The sequence below is a fragment of the Acartia tonsa genome, chromosome 10, assembly GCF_053477335.1.
Source record: "Acartia tonsa isolate MP-2025a chromosome 10, ASM5347733v1, whole genome shotgun sequence".
Classification (NCBI taxonomy): Eukaryota; Metazoa; Arthropoda; class Copepoda; order Calanoida; family Acartiidae; genus Acartia; species Acartia tonsa.
In genome coordinates, this window is record NC_137269.1 from 9980618 (window position 1) to 10001475 (window position 20858).

General features: G+C 31.4%; 2 protein-coding genes across 4 annotated transcripts; both read left to right on the top strand.

The window, feature by feature from the left end:
* Positions 1 to 619: 619 nt before the first annotated feature.
* Positions 620 to 10607, top strand: LOC145330517 (uncharacterized). Its single transcript, XM_080175145.1, has 7 exons — positions 620 to 738; positions 1753 to 1825; positions 2538 to 2638; positions 4094 to 4189; positions 6002 to 6074; positions 8338 to 8436; positions 9805 to 10607. The coding sequence occupies exons 2-7, from the start codon at positions 1754 to 1756 to the stop codon at positions 9847 to 9849; spliced, it is 486 nt and encodes a 161-aa protein (XP_080031271.1). The 5' UTR covers positions 620 to 738; position 1753; the 3' UTR covers positions 9850 to 10607.
* A 2015-nt stretch (positions 10608 to 12622) lies between these two features.
* Positions 12623 to 17095, top strand: LOC145329353 (prosaposin-like). 3 transcript variants are annotated; one of them, XM_080173423.1, is made up of 6 exons: positions 12623 to 12760; positions 13238 to 13293; positions 13574 to 13600; positions 13985 to 14032; positions 16231 to 16270; positions 16729 to 17095. In XM_080173423.1, exons 1-6 carry the CDS (start codon positions 12688 to 12690, stop codon positions 16803 to 16805), a joined length of 321 nt encoding a protein of 106 aa, XP_080029549.1. In that variant the 5' UTR covers positions 12623 to 12687; the 3' UTR covers positions 16806 to 17095. The 3 variants fall into 3 exon arrangements, with proteins under 3 accessions (XP_080029549.1, XP_080029548.1, XP_080029550.1); XM_080173424.1 differs by lacking the exon at positions 13238 to 13293 and adding an exon at positions 13434 to 13489 and having other exon boundaries at positions 12660 to 12760; XM_080173422.1 differs by lacking the exon at positions 13238 to 13293 and having other exon boundaries at positions 12651 to 12760; positions 13518 to 13600.
* Positions 17096 to 20858: the final 3763 nt, after the last annotated feature.

Below are 20858 nucleotides of genomic sequence, written 5' to 3' on the forward strand. Positions count from 1 at the left end.
TTATTGGTTGATAAGTTTGAACACACCAATAACAACTCAATAACAGTACCCAAAGTTTTTTTAGCGAATATTATAACTTGGGTATTATTCTTTTGGTACCAGAACCAGTGTAATTTACATTTTAATGTCCGTCCCCTCCCTCCCTGGTATAAAATAATTTAATATTTAGCCCTGTCTCTCTCCCTCTCTCCTTCCTTCTCTCTCTATCTCTCTCTCTCCCTCTATCCATCTTTCCCCTCTCTCTCTTTTCCTATCTATCTCTCTCTTCTCCTTCTAAAAAAACTCTCTTTATCTACCTACTTAACTAATCTATCAACTAGTAAATTCACTCTTAAATTCTCTTTTAAAAAGCTCTTTTTATCTACCTCTTTATCTATAAACCTAAGATAACTCCTTACTGTGATATTATTTCTCTCTCTCTCTCTCTCTCTCTCTCTCCCTCTCTCTCTCTCTCTCTCTCTCTCTCTTTCTCTCTCTTTCTTTTCTTTTCTCTCTCTCTCTCTCTCTCTCTCTCTCCCTCTCTCTCTCTCTCTCTCTCTCTCTCTTTCTCTCTCTTTCTTTTCTTTTCTCTCTCTCTCTCTCTCCATCATTCTTTCGTTCTCTCATTCCTTCTAAATTTCTCTCTTTATCTACCTATCTATCTATAAACCTAAAATAATATTATTCTCTCAATAAGATAGAACTCTTCAACGTGAAAACACACTTATATAGAAACCAAAACAGCTTATTAAAAAATAGGTATTTTATTCAGGGTATTTTATTTTTACAGTACCCAAAGTTTAATACTGTGAGGTAGGTGACATTTGACTGTAAATTACAGTGTAGGGTACCCAAAGTATTACTTTTCTTATTCGATGACTCAAACTTTATATACTTTCGTTGAAATTTGATTATTCATTAATCTTTCCTTATCTTATTCCTTAAGACACCTGATTTAAAACTTGAATTTTTTTATTTCTGACAAATATTTCAAGTTTAAATTTTCCTAATTCAAGACTATAGGTAAGTAGCTACTTTATAACCTACTTTGTCATTTTGTACAGCCAAGACATGTTCCATAATTTTTATGAACCATCACTTGAATCCAATTTTTTGTTGGTTTAGGTAAAGTTAGCGATCTAAAGGGAAAAGACAATGGCCACTAAATTAATATAAATTCCAAATTATGATATACAAAATTACACTTTCTGTAGATTACGTTTTGACACTCAAATTAAATGCTTTTATAAAACTTTGGTACTAGTGCAAAAAACACTTCCAATGTCCCCTCCCTCTCTAGGTTAAAACAGATATTGTCCTCTGTACATTTCCACATCAGAAATAAAATAAATTGTTGCAAAAAAATGGAAAAAATGGTTTAAATGAGTTTAAATAGTTACAAACCTTCCAAGGATCTTACATTTTAAAGAATAACCATATCGGTTTAGCAGTTAGACATCCTGTTATTTTTATATAAGATAAGAATGCTCAAAAATTAATGCGTATAAAAACGTTTATATACATCTATTCGCTAGTTTTATTCCCATAAAAAGTTAAGCGTTACATAACTACATAGCTACATACAAAGTGAGGAACACTAAGTTTTAAAGAATTTGTTTTGTAAGTTAAGTGTTATTTTCTCACCTCCTATAATATATAGACATATAATTTTTTATATAAAGATTCCTCATATAAATGAGTATTAAGTATACAACTAACTTAGTCTGTCAGTCTGTCGCTCATGCTACAAATACAAAGAATATTTATATTTAGAATGGTTGATAAATTAGAGATTGTCGATGGAATTAGAAAAGTTCATAATTTTTTGGATACTTCAACCACACAAGTAAGATATAGATAGATAGATAGATGGATAGATAGATGGATAGATAGAAGGATAGATAGATAGATATATATATGGTTAAATAGATAGATAAATGAATAGATAGAAAGATAGATAGATAGATAGATAGATAGATAGATAGATAGATAGATAGATTAGATAGATAGATATATAAAAAGATATATAGATAGATAGATAGATTAGATAGATAGATATATAAAAAGATATATAGATAGATAGATAGATAGATTAGATAGATAGATATATAAAAAGATATATAGATAGATAACCTATTACCTAATTGGGACGGGATCCTCCTTCGACTTCAAGTGATCATCTAGAGAACCCAAGGTCATCATGTGCTTGTAATGGTGGATATTAGGTTAAGTAACATCCAGCAGACAACCAACCCTTTGATTGAACGACCCCTACTCTAACTATTAATGTCGCCCACCTGACATAGCAGCAATGGGAACCATTTTCAACGTTATGATGCAGTGTTTTTTTTACAAGGATATGTCATGTCCTTTATAGGTTTCGTGAATAATATTTTATAACAATTTACCATTATAAAAGTCTTCAATATTATATTGGTGCTAGCTAAAAATATTCAGAGCTAGATTGACTAAAAAAACTAATATACGCTTAGAAGGTTAATGAAATATTTATGACTTTGAGATAAAGATTGATAATAATCTATGTATATTTAATTTAGGCCCTGACAAACCTTGGTCTAGCCCGTGTGCCCAGCAAGAAGCAAAGAAATTGGAATGGAATCCCATCCAATATGGATGATATCAACCTACAAACTTCATGGTATATATCTATCTATCTATCTACCAATTATCTATCTATTTCTAAATTGGAGGGGATGATATCAACCTACAGACTTCATGATATCTATCTATCTATTTATCTATCTATTTATCTATCTATTTATCTATCTATTATCTATTTCTAATCTGGAATAGAATCCCCTCCAATATGGATGATATCAACCTACAGACTTCATGGTATCTATCTATCTATTATCTATTTATCTATCTACCATCTATTTCTAATCTGGAATTGAATCCCCTCAAATATGGATAATATCAACCTACAGACTTCATGGTATCTATCTATCTTTCTTTTTTATCTATCTATCAATCTATTTATCTATCTCTAAATTGGAATGGAATCCCCTGCAATATGGATGATATCAACCTACAGACTTCATGGTATCTATCTATCTATCTATTTATCTATTTATAATCTATCTATAAATTGGAATGGAATCCCCTCCAATATGGATGATATCAACCTACAGACTTCATGGTATCTAACTATCTTTTTTTCTACCTATCTATCTATCTATTTATCTATTTATAATCTAACTCTAAATTGGAATGGAATCCCCTCTAATATGGATGATATCAACCTACAAACTTCATGTTATCTATCTATCTTTCTATCTATCTATCTATCTATTTATCTATTCATAATCTATCTCTAAATTGTAAGGGAATCCCCTCCAATATGGATGATATCAACCTACAAACTTCATGGTATCTATCTTTCTTTCTTTCTATCTATCTATCTATCTGTTTATCTATCTATCTCTAAATTGGAATGGAATCCCATCAAATATGGATGATATCAACCTACAAACTTCATCTATCTTTCTATCGATCTATAATACATATACCTATCTTTCTATCTATCTATCTTTCTATAAATCTATCTGTCTATCTATCTACTTATTATCTATCTTGTCTAAGAAACAGAAAATTCTATTTATATGTCTATCTATTCATCCATTCACTGATCCATCCATCTATCCATCCATCCATCTATCTATCTGTCCATCTATATATCTATCTATTACAGGGATGAGGAGAAAGCTAGATCTGACCGCCAGAGACACAGAAAATACTATCTATATGTCTATCTATCTATCTATTACAGAGAGGAAGAGAAAGCTAGATCTAACAGACAGAGACACAGAAAATACTATCTATATGTCTATCTATCTATCTATTACAGGGAGGAAGAGAAAGCTAGATCTGATAGACAGAGACACAGAAAATACTATCTATATGTCTATATATCTATCTATCTATCTATTACAGGGAGGAAGAGAAAGCTAGATCTGACAGACAGAGACACAGAAAATACTATCTATATATCTATCTATCTATCTATTACAGGGAGGAAGAGAAAGCTAGATTTGACAGACAGAGACACAGAAATTACTATCTATATGTCTATCTATCTATCTATCTATTACAGGGAGGAAGAGAAAGCTAGATCTGACCGCCTGAGACACAGAAAATACGCCAACTTTAGGATTATCAGAGAGGATAAGTTATCCAAAATAAGAGACAAGTAAGTAGATAGATAAATAGGTAGATAGATAGATAGGTAGGCAGATATATAGATTATAGATATATTGAAGGGTAGATAGATACATCCACTATTGTGGAGTCTGTAGTTGAAGTATTAGTTATAGGGCCCTGGAATGGTTTAAATCTTTCTGATTTAAAGTCATGCGATGGTTTTAGGCTATTTTTCTACCCTCCCTCTTCAAGAAGAGAGAGCCACCAGCTTATAGTCATGTAAAGTGTAGGATATATCAATGTAAGATATTAATAGAAATTAGATAAATTTAATAACAATAATGATTATTAAGATAGATAGAAGCAGATAAATCAAATCAAAAGATCTTGTAAACCGTTTTAAAACTAAAAATATCAGTATAAAAAGCCTATTTAAATTAAAACTTGAAATTTCAAGATATTATTTCATTTAATTAAATTTTATATTTTATCATTACTAAAATTAGTTTGAAATACAATGAAATTTTACTTTATATTTGTTTTGAAATGAATGAAAAAAAATATTTGAAATTTGGTACTATTTAGAAGTACCATTTTATGTACAGGGTCATTCAAGAGAAATGAATTTTTTAAAAACTTAATTATGCATAGAAAATAAAACAATTATGTAAAATCCTTTATATATTTGGAAAACCTATTATGGGACATTTATGTTTCAAATATTTAAAAATGATTATTTCAACAAATTATGCCCTAAAAACCGGTTTTTCCAAAGGCCTTTTTTTCGAAGATTTATGGATTTAAGGAGTGTTAAAAAAATACACACATTTTTAAAATTCAAATTTCGTGGCTTGTGTTAATAGTAGAAAAATGTTATGCATATCGTTAGAATCGTCATAAGCTCTAGTTTTTGAAAATATAAGACCCGTTTTTGTGCTATTTGTAGTTTAGGAGCTACGTTGAAAAATGTGAGAAAAAGGATGAAAAGTTTTAAGTAATTGGAACATTTTACCACGTAGCTCCTATACTATACGTAGTACAGGAGTGGTTCTTATATATTAAGAAACTAGAGCCTATGACAATTCTAACGATATGCATAACATTTTTCTACTATTAACACAAGCTGCGCAATTTGAATTTCAAAAAGATGCGCATTTTTTACAACCTTTAAATCAATAAATCTTCGAAAAAAAGGCCTTTGGAAAAACCGATTTTTAGGGCATAATTTGTTGAAATAATCATTTTTAAATATTTGAAACATAAATGTCCCATAATATGTTTTCCAAATATATAAAGGATTTTACATAATTGTTTTATTTTCTATGCATAATTAAGTTTAAAAAAAAATCATTTCTCTTGAATGACCCTGTATAATTTAGAATTAGTTATATATTTTTTTGTCTATCCTTCTATCTCTAAATCTATCTATCTATCCGTCTATCTATCCATCTATATATCTATCCATCTATCTATCCATTTATCTATCCACCTATCTATCCATCTATCTTTCTATCTATCTATCCACCTATCTATCCACCTCTCTATCCATCTATCTATCCATCTATATATCCATCTATCTATCCATCTATATATCCATACATCTATCTATCCATCTATATATCCATCAATCTTTCCATCTATTTATCTATCTATCTATCTATCTATCTATCTTATCATCTAGCAATCCATCTATCTATCCATCTATCGATCTATTTATTAATCTTCCAATCTATACATCTATTTAGGTATAACATTGAGCCCAGAAGTCCCCTTTCAGCGAGTATGAATATAATCTATCTATCTATCCATCTATCCATCTTTCTATCTATTTATTTATCTTCCAATCTATCCATCTAATTAGGTATAACATTGAGCCCAGATGTCCCCCTTCAGCGAGTATGGATGTTATCTATGACGTCAAGCGACAATTTGCGGTAAGTCCTGCAATTATTAGGTAGAGTTGCTACTATTGAACAGCTCTTATTGTTTGGGCATGATAGAATTATCCAATTCATTTTAAATTGCGATGATGATTAGTATTAGTTAGGTATAATTTTGAAAGCTTATCAACTATATAATCGTTACCAGAATGTATATTGAAATAAGCTGATTGAAATATATTGATTTTTTATTTTTTGACAACAATTTTTGATATGATTATTCTTCCTCGGATTTTTGGAATATTGATTCCTTGGACAACAAGGTACACTATCATAAATATATATCATACCGTTTACTTCGATTTTTACCACAATTAATAAATGTACAACCCCAATTTTGATGCACAAACTAACCCCTTCTATAGCTTAAAATTGATGGTAGAAGATTCAATAAAAATACAAGTAATTATTGTTCAACTGGCAGACAGATAGACAGACATATAGACAGACAGATATGTAGAAAGATAAAAGACAGATACAAACTGATAGAAAGATAGATAGACAAATAGATAAACAGACAGATAGACAAACAAATAAACATACAAACTTAGCAATGTACTTTCTTTCTTAGTCTTGTCTTTTTTCGATGTATTTTAGGCAAAGAGTTTTATTACCTACAAAAAAAACAATTATCCCATAGAAAAACACATTCATTTATAAAGGCGAAGCTTTTCTAAATTAGGGTCGGTTCGTACGTCTTTTCGTTTGTTGTTGTTAAAATGATTTATTCAACTTATGGAAAAAATCATAAAAAATAATAAGAAAAATACAAACAATTAACTAACAAAATGATACACAGATAGCAAATAATCATTAGTACAGTAAGTTAATAACAATGTTTAACAATCTCACAGTGAGTTAGATAGGTTCAAAAACGATAAATATGATAAGTTAGTTATGAGATTATTAGCAACATAATGTTATAACATATATAATATAATGACACATAGGTTATAATATGGTTAATTTCATGATATAATAGTTATTGGATGATAGAAGTTAATGTTTTAGCAGCTAGATTCATATTTCCTCATTTATTGTAGATATTTATCCACTACGTAACAGTTAGCTCTTTTCGTTAATTTCGGTATGTTATAATTGTCTTATCGATTTCAAATTTTGCATGATTGTTCCTATAGCAGTAAGAAGAGATGGATAATCCCTCGTTTTTATGACGTAACATGCTGATTTGATGGTCTTTCTTCGTCTAAACGTTACAACTAATAGTTTTACTTTTAATCCACATAAGGGGTATTTTTTTGTATCATCATTGGGGTCATTATAGATCAATTCATATTCCATTGTCTTATCCCTTTAGATCCCTGAGGACATTGGACTGTATATTAAACCAGGAAGGAAGGGGACAATAGGCTGTTTGTTACATTAGTCCCCAAAGTTTTTAATAATGTTTTCCTATTCGTTTTTGGTCTTTCAAATTAATTATGATTCATTAAGTTGAGTGTCCAAACGTTTCAACTAATATATTTGATCTACAAAAGAGGGAATTTAGTGTATCATCATTGTGGATTTGCATCAATTTATCGGTCCCTAAAATAAAACAGTTTTAATGATTTACTGACAAAACATTTATGTGAAAAAGTTTTATTCTTATCATTGCTTTTTTGTTGTTGACAGAATTAAATTTATTTGTATTTTTTTAAAAAGAAAAATATGTTTATTTATTTTGTGTATATCTTTTAGTTACTAAGCTACTCTATAATTCACTCTGTCTATTAGTCAGTCAGTGCGTGGTACTATGGAGGGAAATGTGATTTTCTCAGCTGTTATTCAAGGTAGACGGCTGATTTTTTATTTACTCTGTCCGTCGGTCTGTCAGTCATGCTAAAAAGTATAAAAGGCTTTGTAAGTCTTTATTTAAACCTCCTTGTCAATGATTTTATTCATTTTGCTGTGCTACTTATGAATGTTGTCATCCTTTTTTTATATACGTCATAGGTTTCTAACGATTATTTCTATTTTTATGATTCTATTTATTCTCTTTGGATATTGAAAATGTGATTTTCTATAAATAAAAAAGATAAAAATTAATGATTATCTATCTATCTATCTATCTATGTTGTCATCCTTGTTTTATTCTTTACTTCATATTGAAAGGTTTCTAACGATCATTCCTATTTTTATAATTCTATTTATTTCTCTTTGGACATTAAAATGTGATTTTCTATTTATAAAAAGATGAATTAATGATTATCTATCTATCTATCTATCTATTTATCTATCTATCTATCTATCCTAGCTATCTGACCAAGAGGTAGATGTGCTGGAGACGAGCTACAGTGAGATGGCAACTAAAAGAAATATTTCTGTTGACCAACTGAATTCTAATGAAGTAAAGGTAAAACAAAATATCCTAATATAAAAGTTTTTTCAGAGAGGGAGGGAACATTGAACTGTTAATTATACTACTTTTATAATTATTTTTTCTTATCCTTTTGGTTGAGTGTCCAAACTTTTCAACCTTGATTTTGGCCTCCCTTTTAAAAACTTTTTAAAAAGGGTAGGTTTTTTTTTTAAAAAAGTTTAAAGTTTACTTTATTTTATATCCTGATATAAAATAAGAGGATGTCTTTGTGTGTGTGTTTGTGCGGAAGGTTCTTACAAAACTGCTTAACCGATAAGATTCTCCATTACAGTGAAGCTTCTCAGAGATTTAATAAAGTTTATAAGAAGATGATTAAAGTCCCTCCACAGATTATCACGTCATACGATAGAATAACCAATGAGAGGCCCAAATAAATTTTACCATTATTCAATTACAGTGTATACTGGCCTCTCATTGGCTATTCTATCGTATGACGTCATAATCTGTGGAGGGACTTTAACTATTTTCAGTTTATAATCATTTGGGGGAAGGGTATCACCACCCTCTCAGGATAAATCGAGCCTAGAAAAAAGTATATTTTTTATATTTGCCATTTTAAAACAAAAGTGTGGGAGAGCCGACCACCCCCCTACTTTTGCCCACCTTGGTGCCTCTAGGAGCGCGGCGAACCCGCTTGTAAAAAGTTAATTTAGGAACTAATTGAGATAAATAGATATTTATTTTCTTGAAAATCATAATAATTAATGAAAAGAAAATTATAATTTTATAACTTTTTGTAACACAAAAGAAATATTAAATTTATGAAACAATTTGTTTTCTAAAATATTTTTGATGGAATTTTAATATTAGAAATATTTTGTTGTTTAGGATAAAAGTATAAAGATTAATTCCAGTTTTTAGAGCCCGAAGGTCTAACAAAACTGGTATCAATTTAAGATTTTTATTTTAAAATTTATGGAAAATCATCTGTAATACCATGCTATACATGATTTTTCAGTATGGCTGAGAACCGGTTCTAATCCAGCGGATATTAATTGGTTCCGAAACCATACTGAAATATATTTTCTGTACATGTATACGTTGGAATTTACAAAAATATTCAAAATCTGATCTAGAATTAGTCTATCATACCAGGGAGGGAGGAGACATTGGGCTGTTTATTTCACTAGTCCCCAAAGTCTCATACTAACGATGTCTTATTAGTAGGCTTAACAACCTTGGGGACATTAATTGACTAATCTTAATCTACAGACATGGTTATTTTGTGTATCATCAATAGGGATGTACATCAATTCATTGGCCATTGTCTATCATACACAATTAACAGACGAACAGACAGAAAAACGTTTCGTTTTAAATAATTTCTTATATCTTTTTCAGAAGGAGAAAGTGAAGAAGTTGAAGGAACGATGTAGAATTCAGTAAAGAAACAAAATTTATCCTTTTTTGTATTTTTATTGCTTGGATAGGCTTATGGCAGATAAATTAATCTCCCTCCAAAAATGAAGTACAACCATATGCTAATTTGTCATAAGTATAAGTGTCCAAACTTTTGAATTCATAATCTGCATGAGGGTTAATTTTGTTTATCACTAAAGGGAGATACATCGATTTATACGCCATTGTCCTATCCCTTAAGATCACTGAATATTTTAAACCAAAAGCAGTCATTATGTAATTATTGGCCTAAATTGCAGTTGAATCATTATGATAAAGTATTATGATAAGGATGTTTGTCTGTCTGTACCGAAGAGTTAAATGAATGAACAATTTAAAGTCAAAGTTTTTAATTTTTATCATTACGTATTTTGTTAATATTTTAATATTTCTAAATCTGGACGGACAGACGTACGGACAGCCAGACGCTGAATATAGAGTAGGTTCGATACTATAAATTATAAAATACCAGTTTTGCTAGGGGCCGAAGGCCCGGGATAACAAAGCTGGTATACGTTTCATGATTTGTATTTTATTATTCGTGAAAAAATTGTCTGTAATACGGTACGTAAAATGATTTTTCAGTATAGTTAAGAACCGGTTCTAATCCAGCGGAATTTAACTGGTTTCGAAGCCATACTGGAAAAAAAAATAATAAAGTTAGTAAAGTTGCAGCTGTGATAAATTTATTGTAATAATCATGTTATCTGTGAATTAATTGTAAGTAAAAATTAAATTAGTAAAAATGTAATTCTTTTTTTTAAAAGCGAAGCTTTTCTATAATGAGGTGGTCCGTTCGTAACGGAAAGCTTTTTTCGTTAATTTAGGCATGTTAGAATTGTCCTATAGATTTCAAAATTTGCATGGTGATTCCTTTATTAGTTAGGTACGATTTAGAACTCAATAATCATTACCAAAATGTCCGTACGTCCATTTGAAACATGTTGATTTTTTTACTTTTTTAACACTAAATTTTTATGTGATCTAATCATCCGATTGATTTGATTTTTGGTATATTGATTCCTGGGACAACAAAGTATAATGTAATAAGCGAAGCAACTCTATAATCAAGTCCTAAAAATGTAAGTATGTCCATAAACATTATCCTGAATCAGGCAGTTTTTCAACAAATTTACTTACAATTTTGCTTTGACTCTTATACATTTACATTCTGATTATTCAGTTCTGACATTATACAAGTGTTAATGTCCGTTTGTCCTACCGTTTCAGTGCTTCGCTTTAATTGATGTTGTCATCCTTGTTTTATAATGAGCAAAGCTGCTCTATATAATGTGGATATGTCCGTCATTCTGTCCGGAGTTGCTCAAGAAAAGACAACGTATAACTATTCATCTATCTGGCTATCTATTTGTCTATCTTTAGGTCTATCATTTTCTCTATCCATCTATTTATTGGTCCATCTATTTATCTGATTATCAATTTATCTATTATTCTTTCTATCTATCTGTCTATCTATATGTCTATCAATCAATCTATCTATTTAAAAGGGATTCAATAGTGAGAAAGATGTAAAAATATGAAAAGTTATAGGTAAAGATAAATAGATAGGATAGATAGATAGGTAGAAAAAGACACATAGAGATAGAAAGATAGACATATAGAGAGAAAGAAAGACAGATATAAAAATAGATAATTGGATAATTGGGAGAGAAAGTTATAAGATAGATAGATAGAGAATCCTTTTTCCAACCATATAAAATTTTATAAATTATTTTATCCTTGTTTTTATCTTCAATTTTGCTAAAATAACAAACAAACACTTTTTTTTTATCTTTAGTTAGTTAGATAAAAACTTTAAGTGATTATTAAAAAGCTAATATAAATTTTAAGGCTTTTTTCCTTTTTAAATTATGATATAGTTTATTCTTACATAAAAGTAACAGGATGTATGTGTATCTGTCTGTGTGTATGCTGAAGGATCTTTCCAACAGGTGGACTGGTAGTCTTCTCCTTTATTAGTGAAGCTTCTCATAGTTTTATGACTTTTTGGGGGAGATATCGCTCTTAGAAAAAAAATTCCTCCACCCAAAATTTAAAAAAAATTTTTCGTGAAATTGAAAGTCGACTTCTCCCCACACTTTAAGTGCCCCTAGAGGCCGCCAGTATCAAATAAAATGGTAAGGTTTTTGTTTATTTGTTTATTAAGATCTCACTGAACATAAAATAAATTTAGTTCTTTACTTTTGGTAAGCTTTACATAGGTTCTAAGCTGATTTGTGGGTTTTTGTTCATCACTCTAGATGCTCGGGGTGCTTGCGAAATCTTATTATCAATTAATCCTTATAATAAAGTAACAGGATGTGTGTTTGTCTGTTTGATTGTACCGAAAGATTTCGCTAACCGCTAAACCGATCGGGTTCTCCTTAACAGGGTAGCTTCTTATAGGTCCTGGCAAGGTTTATAACTATTTGGGGGGAGGTTACCACCACCCTCCCAAGAGAATCGCCCCGAAACAAATACACCCACCCCCCCAAAACAACTTTATCTTTTAAAATCTAAAATAATAAATTGGGTTATCAAATTCGACTCTCTCCTCCTCAAGTGCCCCTAGAGGCCTCTAGGGGGCGTAGCCGCTGCTACTATTATATAGATTAGTAAGATTGTCTGTTAAGATCTTTTAATTTTAGTTTAAAAAAAACCAGTTTTTTGGTAGTTTTGCATATTTTTCCCAAAATAGTTATGGAATAGTTATAAACCTTTACTGAAGATATAAGTTCTACCAGTTGGCGAGATCTTAAGTTACAGACACACAGACAGACATCCTGTTACTTTAATATAAGGCCAATTTTCTTTTAGACAACAAAAATGAAGGGAAAGTTAGTTGTTGCTCTTTTTCTAATCATTGGTTTTGTTCAAGCTAATAATCAAAATATTGGCGGTAATTAGTTTTCACTTATCTTTCTACTAGCGGCTATGCCCCTAGAGGCCTTTAGGGGCCCGTGAAGCGGAGGGGAGTTGGTCAGATTCAACCCATTTAAATTCTCGTGTTAAAAAGAAAAAGTTAAAAACATTATTTTTTTGTGAGGGGTACATTTTCTTTCTAAGGGCGATTTCTTTTGTGAGGATGGAAGTACCCTCCCACAAAATAGTTATAAACCTACAGGACCTAAGAATAGTTACATGTTACAGGAAAACCATATCGGTCCAGCAGTTGGCTAGATCTTTCGGTACAGACAGACATACACACACAGGGAGACAGTAGACATCCTGTTATTTTTATAAAAGGATTAAGCTATCTAAATATTTAAATAGCGAAGTGATGTGTCCGTCTACTGTTAATGGGGAAAATGGTAAAACACTGATATCAACTATAGACTCCTCAGTAGTGGATGTATCTATCTATCTATCTATCTAGATAAAGATATCCTGACATGTACTATATGTAAAACACTGATATCAACTATAGACTCTACAGTAGTGGATGTATCTATCTATCTATCTATCTAGATAATGATATCCTGACATGTACTATATGTAAAACACTGATATCAACTATAGACTCCACAATAGTGGATGTATCTATCTATCTATCTATCTATCTATCTATCTAGATAAAGATATTCTGACATGTACTATATGTAAAACACTGATATCAACTATAGACTCTACAATAGTGGTTGTATCTATCTATCTAGATAAAGATATCCTAACCTGTACAATATGTAAAACACTGATATCAACTATAGACTCCACAATAGTGGACCCAGCTAATGAACAGGTTAATATTTAGCCTTATCTAAAAGTAACAGGATGTCTGTCTGTGTGTACCAAAGGATCTCACTAACCGCTGAATCGATATCGTTCTCCTTTACAATGTATCTTCTCACTTATGTCCTGGGATAATTTATAACTAACACAACATAAGCCCAAGAGGAAATCACCCCCCCCCCCCAAAAAAAAATTTTTTATTTTTTATTTTCATACATTTTCTTTTAAGAACTAAAATTGAAAATGGAAAGAGGGATGACCCCCCCCCCCCCCTAACTCCAGTTCGTTTGTTGGCGTATCCGTTAGCACACAAAAAGCGCAGCAATAGCGCAGCACTCACAATAATACTGCTCAAAATTATCGTTTTTTTAATGTTGTCATCCTTGTGATTTAGGCTTTGACTGATCTACTGATGGGAATTTGCAACAGCCTGGATGGAGAGGTAAGAGTCAGTACCCAAAGTTAAAACTGGTACCCAAAGTTTTATAACCTCGTTGGATACTTGTATTCAGGAATTTAAGGAAAAAAGACAATGGCCGGAAAATTGGCGTTGCTACAAAAGACCAACGCCTACAAAAGACCAACTCTACAAAAGACCAACGCCTACAAAAGACCAACTCTACAAAAGACCAACGCCTACAAAAGACCAACGCCTACAAAAGACCAACGCCTACAAAAGACCAACGCCTACAAAAGACCAACACCTACATAAGACAAACAACTACAAAAGGGTCAATTTTTTAAAAGCAAGGTCGTATCGGGTTCGAAACTGTTCCGTTGCGTAGCAAACACAGACTTTGGACAAACTGTCGGACGGAATTTTAAAATTCAGCCTGTGGACAAAGTTATTCAAGAAAGAAATTTCGGTTTTGAATTTTGTCCTTGTGTTTTAATCGCCATATTGGATATCATAAAAATTGGAAGATTTTTTCTTTAAAATTTAGAAGAATTTCAAGCCATTATTTGATTACATTGATACAAAAAAATAATTACAATTTTTTCTTGTAATTGTGTCGCTTAAAATCTATTTAAAGCATACATTATATTCATTATATTTATTAATTTGATAAATACAAATATGATGCTACACCAGTTGCAGCTATAGACCTTTTAGCTCTACGATTTTTTGTAGTCGTTGGTCTTTTGTAGGCGTTGGTCTTTTGTAGGGTTGGTCTTTTGTAGGCGTTGGTCTTTTGTAGAACCGACTAGTTGGTCTTTTGTAGGCGTTGGTCTTTTGTAGAGTTGGTCTTTTGTAGCAACGCCGGAAAATTGCTGAACATACCCAATGATGATACACCAAATTACCCCTCTGCAGATAAAATTAGTGGTTGAAACGTTTGGACATTCAATTTAATGAATCGACCAAAATTCAATAAAAGTCCCCAAAATTAAGTTGAGTTAAGTTAAGCCAACGAATATGAAAGCGTCATTATAAAACTTTGGGGACCAATATAATAAACAGCCCAATGAGCCCTTCCACTCTGGGTAAGACTTTTTTTTGTTAATTATTTGGGTGGTTTCCCGCAAAGTTCCCATCGAGCAGAGAACCCCAACCCCTTATTTTTAAAATAATCTGAAAAGAGAGGTGTGGAAAATTGTTAGAGCCGAATCTACTCTATAACTTGAAATGTCCGTCTGTATGTCCGTCAGTTTTTGTTTAAACATGTTGACTTTCTCGGTTCCCATAAAAGATAGGCGGCTGAAACTTCTTGTCCACATTCCCATCATGGAGCAAAATAAAACATCTAAGGCAGTTCTTCCTAATATAGATTGTTTCATGGGGGTATAAACACCCCACTTTTGTATGCTTATTGTTATAATTAACTAAATGTACTTTTCCAAACTCCCACATTAATTAATTTTAAATTAAAAACCACAGAAAATATTAAAATTCTTGCTTAAAATACTTAAGAATGAAATTATCCAAAAATTGGATGCTTTTACGTAATTCAAAAATTCCTTTCACGTAAGCTCATTATCATCATGACAGAGGCGTGTAGAGGGCCGGGGTGTTGTATCCAACCATACAGAAAAATTACTGGGGATTAAGAAGGGATAATAGGCTGTTTATTACACTAGTCCCCAAAGTTTTATGATAATATTCTCTCATTTGTTATCTTAATAACTTCAAGGACTTTTAATGAATTTTGTTTGGTTACTTTATTAGGTTGAGTGTCTAAATTTTTCAACCACTAATTGAAATCTACAATAGGTATAGTTTGTGTATTTATATAAGGGATGTACATCAATTTCTAGGTCATTGTCTTACTTATCCCTTTAGATATCTGCATCAGACAACATGACAGGGACGTGCTAAATGTGGGGGGCGTATCCACCCCCCCCCCCAATGGAAAAATTAAGGGGGAGTGAATACACCCAGAGAGAGAGAGAGGGGATTATGGGCTGTTTATTACACTAGTCCCCAAATTTAATAATAATGTTTTCTCATTCTTTGTATTAACAACTTTGGGAACTTTTTATAAATTTTGATTGGTTACATTATTAAGTTGAGTGTTCAAATGTTTCAATTACTAATTGTAATCTACAAACGAAAAAAATTTACAACTTTATGCTCTTCTTCCATTTTGATAGAATCGTCCCCTGAGCCTTCAACCTTACTGAATATATCTGTTTTTTTAGATTGAAATTATTTGCACAGAGTTTGTTAGCGAATATATTGGTAAGCAAATAAGATAAATAGATAGTTAATTTTTTAATGGACGTCTAAGCTTTTTCGAGGGGCAAAATGAGGGTTTCAAAGACTTGAGAGGTGTAATCTAATGTATATCTTAAAAATGTAAGATATAGTGTATGTACAGAAGGATCTCGCTAACCGCTAAACTAATATAATTCTCCTTTACAGTGTAGCTTCTCATAGGTCATAAGAAGGTTTAAAACAGTTATATGGTAAGATACCACCATCCTTACAAGAGAAATTGCATGCTAAACAATTTATCCATTGTTCCATCTTTCTATGTAATATATATATCCTAATAAAAAAGTAACAGGATATGTATCTGTCTGTCTGTATGTAAAGAAGGATCTTTTGAATTAAACTAACAATTTATCTATCAATCTATATACTCATCTATCAATAAATTTATCTAAGAAATTAATTGAAGCTATCTTTCTATCTAGATGATATACTAGAACAGCTGGTGAATGACTACCTGGACCCCACACAAGTGTGCACTAACCTTGGTGTTTGCCCCTGAACATTTTCCTCTCTTTAATGTCGTCTTATTTTTATGTTTTAAATGTTGTCTTATTTTTATGTTTTAAATGTATAAAAGACAGCTTTCCGCGAATAGTGAAATGAAAAATTATAAGAAGATGCATTTTAATAAGTAATTTTTTGAAAATTGTCCCTAATACTATGAAATATATTATTTTTAGAATGCCTCAGAACCATTCCCCTCAAATGTAAATAAGTTTCAATGTAATACTATAATTTTTTAAAAGTAGTTTGAAATTTTAGTGAAAAATAAATATCATTGCATTTTAACATTTTCAAAACTGCTTCTATGTCAGATTAGTGACATTAAGAGTAGGTGTAAGGGTGTCTTGACCTTAAAACATGTGCAACTCATTACCAATAACAGTTAGACCTCCTAGACAAAGGTTGTGCAATCAAAGGGGGTTAGTTGTATGCAATAGTTGGTATGTTAATTATTTAAGACCTACTATAAAGGTATGACCTAGCTACGTTGTATTAGAGGAATATATGTCAAAAGGGGGTTGGTTTTAAGTACTAGTTTTGATGCTATAAGACAATCTAACATGCCTGAATATCGTAAGGAAAGATTCTATATATGCTGTATAAAGTTGGGCTTTGAAAAATATAAGAGGTTTCGTGATTCTTTAATGGTAAAAAATATATTGCACATCGTTCTGTGTGAAGGTTCTAAGCTTTTTTTTATGTGGAAGTAAACCACAAGTACCAAGTAGCAAGCTGTGTAAACGGCTGACACAATTATTAGACAATTTTCATTGATCCAGGGCAGGTTTTAGGAAATTTTCATTTGTTGTGGAAAGAACCCCGAGTATCAAAATAATCCATTGCATTGGAATTAAAATTACATCTTAGACAGCTAACCCTTTGATTACAGAACATTTATCTAAAAAGGTCTAGTAAAATGTGCTATAGAAATGCCCAGGGAGGGAGTGGGCATTGGTTTGTAAATTACAAGTGTACCAAAAGTTTTGTAACCACATTATCTTATTGGTTAGTTAAAAAACTTTGGGTACTTTTATTGAATCTTTGTTGGTTGGTTCTAGCCTATCAATTTATCGTCCATTTTCTTATCCCTTAAGATTCAGGAGAAATATAATAATATTTAAAGAAATACCATTTTTTAACATTAATTATAACACACTAGCGGCTACGCCCTTGAAAGCCTCAAAGGCACTTAAGGTGGCAGGAGAAAAGACAAAATTTGAGTTTAAAAAGAAAATCCAAAACAAACATTTTTTGGGGGGTGGATAATTTTTATTGGGATGGTGGAGATACCCTGCCCCAAAATAGTTTAATACCTTCCCTGGACCTATAAAAAAAAACAGATTTTTAGCCCGTACCTTCGGCATAGCATGCATAATTCCAGATACTGAACAAACAACTATAAAGAAAAAATAAATGTTGGTGTATCAATTAAGGTTTATTAAATTTATGATCAATATTCCAACTATTTTTACTTTAATGTAAGTTTGACTTAAGAAAAACGTTTGATTCACCAACCCCCCCCCCCCCCATGGTTGTAGTAACAATACATAGATTATTTTTGACATGCATGAATAAATGGATATATAATATACGTGGATATTATGACAAGGGAAAAATTGTCGTCAAATTAGGTTGCTGACATGGAATTATTTTTTGGTCAGATTGTCCAGTATGAGGGGAGGGAATATGATAAGGGGGGGTGGATTGAGGCTATGTTATTTCATATTCAAATAAAAATCTGATGTGACATCCAAGTAAGAACATTTACATTCTTGAATGAAGTGCTAATGACCGAGTTTTCTAAGGAAATGACACCATTGGGCATACCTATGTTGAGGTTGGATTTCTCGTTGTTTTGGTATCAGCAAATGTTCAAAAACAATCGCATCAAACTAAATGCAACTCTAAAATACAATAGATTAAATGTAGCAAATGTTTAGCTATTACGTACTTTTAAATCATATAAAATTTGAAACAATTGCTTATTATTAAAGGTACATTTAATCCTTCCATTGCAGGCTCTTTGCTCCATTAAGAAGCCTCAGAAATTGACATGAGATCAATCTTTGGTTCTGGAAAAGAGGATGTAAAAGAATGTAGTCTCTTGTCAAATTTTTGTCAAGCAGGTTTGTGTTTTACAGAAAGAAAAGGGTAGTTAGCCTTTTGCTAAAACCTTTGGTGGGCATTAAAAATTAACCCGCGGATTTTTGAAAAAAGGTGATTTTTCAATATTGTCTTAAACTTAAACTACAATAAGTGTGAAGGAGCTCTGTCGCTAGCATTAAGCTTGGAGTGTCTGTCAGTCAGTCTGTCACAGGAAATCCTGTGTTACCTTAACCTGTGACCATGGCTTAACACGTAATCAGTGAGTGCCTCGCTATTAAAGTATGGTAATTTTTTTATGCTAGCTTTAACACGCCAGCCTCCTGAATCAATGTTATAAATTGTTATGCTTTTATAGTTTGAACAGGGATAAGTTTGAAATAAGAATCTGTTTAGCTTTCCTTTTTTATTTGATCAAAAGGGTAAATTTTTGTAAAGAAGAATGAATTGCATTTGAATTTAAAAGATTTTTAATAAATTTTATATAAAATAAACTACTAATAATATATATAATGCTTTAGTTTAAGTTTAGAATCAAATTACAAAGGAGAATTCCTTCAAGTAAAAGTGGAACATACGTATTCCCCCAAAAGATCAAACTAATATAAGTCCATGTTTTTTTCAGGGGTTAAAATGAGCGGTTTAAAAGGATTGAGGGGGGTAATTTAATGTATCTTTATTTTGATTTTAAGGGGGATAAAATAAGGAGTTTCAAAGGTTTTAAGGGTTCATTTACTGTATTTTTAAAACTTTTTAGAGTATTAAAATGAGGGGTTTTTAAACATCCTTTACCCCCTGACGGGGGATCCTTGGATATGGGTTTAGTGTTGGGTTAGGTGAGATACACTGAAAAAACATTTGTCGTATTCATTTGAAACCAATTCATATCCGATGGATTAGGACCGGATCTCATCAATACAAAAAAAATATATCTATCATCTCGGGGCTAAAAAAATGGTTTTAATCTTACGATTGTAAATTTTATATCCGCGGATAAAACGATGTGAGAAATAACTATTCTTTTATTTGTTACTTTAAAAATAAAAAAGTTTATTGTTTGAAAATTTAGTAATATGACAACAAACAATTACTAAACAATTTATATAAACACTCACAGTTTCAAATATAAGATTTAATCATTAAAATTTAAAAACTTTAAAAAATGTTTGTTATCTATGATACAAAGTAGAGCGATGTCTGTCTGTCTATTCGTTTATTTGTTTGTACGGAAGGATCTTGCTAACCGCTGAACCGATTAGGTTTTCCTTAACAGGATAGCTTCTCATAGGTCCCAGGAAGGTTTATATTTATTTGGGGTTGGGTACCACCACCCTCCCAAGATAAATCGCCCCGAGAAAAAAATCTAAATAAAAAAAAACTATGATGAAAAATAGGGTGGGGGTGTGATGTCTGCCTCCTCCCCACAAAAAAAAATAAAATGATTTTTAGGATTCAAGTCTATAGGGGCGAAGCCGCTAGTCTTAATAAATAATGAAGTTAGGGTTTTTGCCTGTAGCCTATGAATTCAATTACTGCTCAACCTGCTCAAATTATGAAAACTTTACTTTAATCCAGTAATTGCTAATTCATTTTTAGATTTTACTTTTGGGATGAGTTTAGGTTATTTTTCTGCTTATCCTACTCCTTCAAATATAGAGCTCCTGTGTTGATGTAAGGGGTACATTCGCTAGTTTATTTGTTTTTTTTTATGTAAAAAAAATGTTAACTTCAACTTATTTTTGTTGTGAAAATTGTATTAATCAATTTATCAACAACTGTTCATGAATAACTTGCCAGGCTGTGTATCTATTTGTGTGTCTATCTGTACTGCTAATTGCCGAACCGATATGGTTCTCCTTTATATTGTAGCTTCACATAGGTCCTAAGAAGGTTTACAACTATTTTGGGGCAGGGCACCACAACCCTCCCAAGAGAAAAAAGCATC

Bases quoted from the DNA above. Each gene is read 5' to 3' on its own strand.
- LOC145330517 (XM_080175145.1), top strand. From the start codon at position 1,754: ATGGTTGATAAATTAGAGATTGTCGATGGAATTAGAAAAGTTCATAAT. The intron at 2,639-4,093 runs GTATATATCTAT...TATCTATTACAG, and splicing joins ATCAACCTACAAACTTCATG to GGAGGAAGAGAAAGCTAGAT. The intron at 6,075-8,337 runs GTAAGTCCTGCA...TATCTATCCTAG, and splicing joins ACGTCAAGCGACAATTTGCG to CTATCTGACCAAGAGGTAGA.
- LOC145329353 (XM_080173423.1), top strand. From the start codon at position 12,688: ATGAAGGGAAAGTTAGTTGTTGCTCTTTTTCTAATCATTGGTTTTGTT. The intron at 13,294-13,573 runs ACAGTAGTGGAT...ACTATAGACTCC, and splicing joins TGATATCAACTATAGACTCT to ACAATAGTGGACCCAGCTAA. The intron at 16,271-16,728 runs GTAAGCAAATAA...CTTTCTATCTAG, and splicing joins GTTTGTTAGCGAATATATTG to ATGATATACTAGAACAGCTG.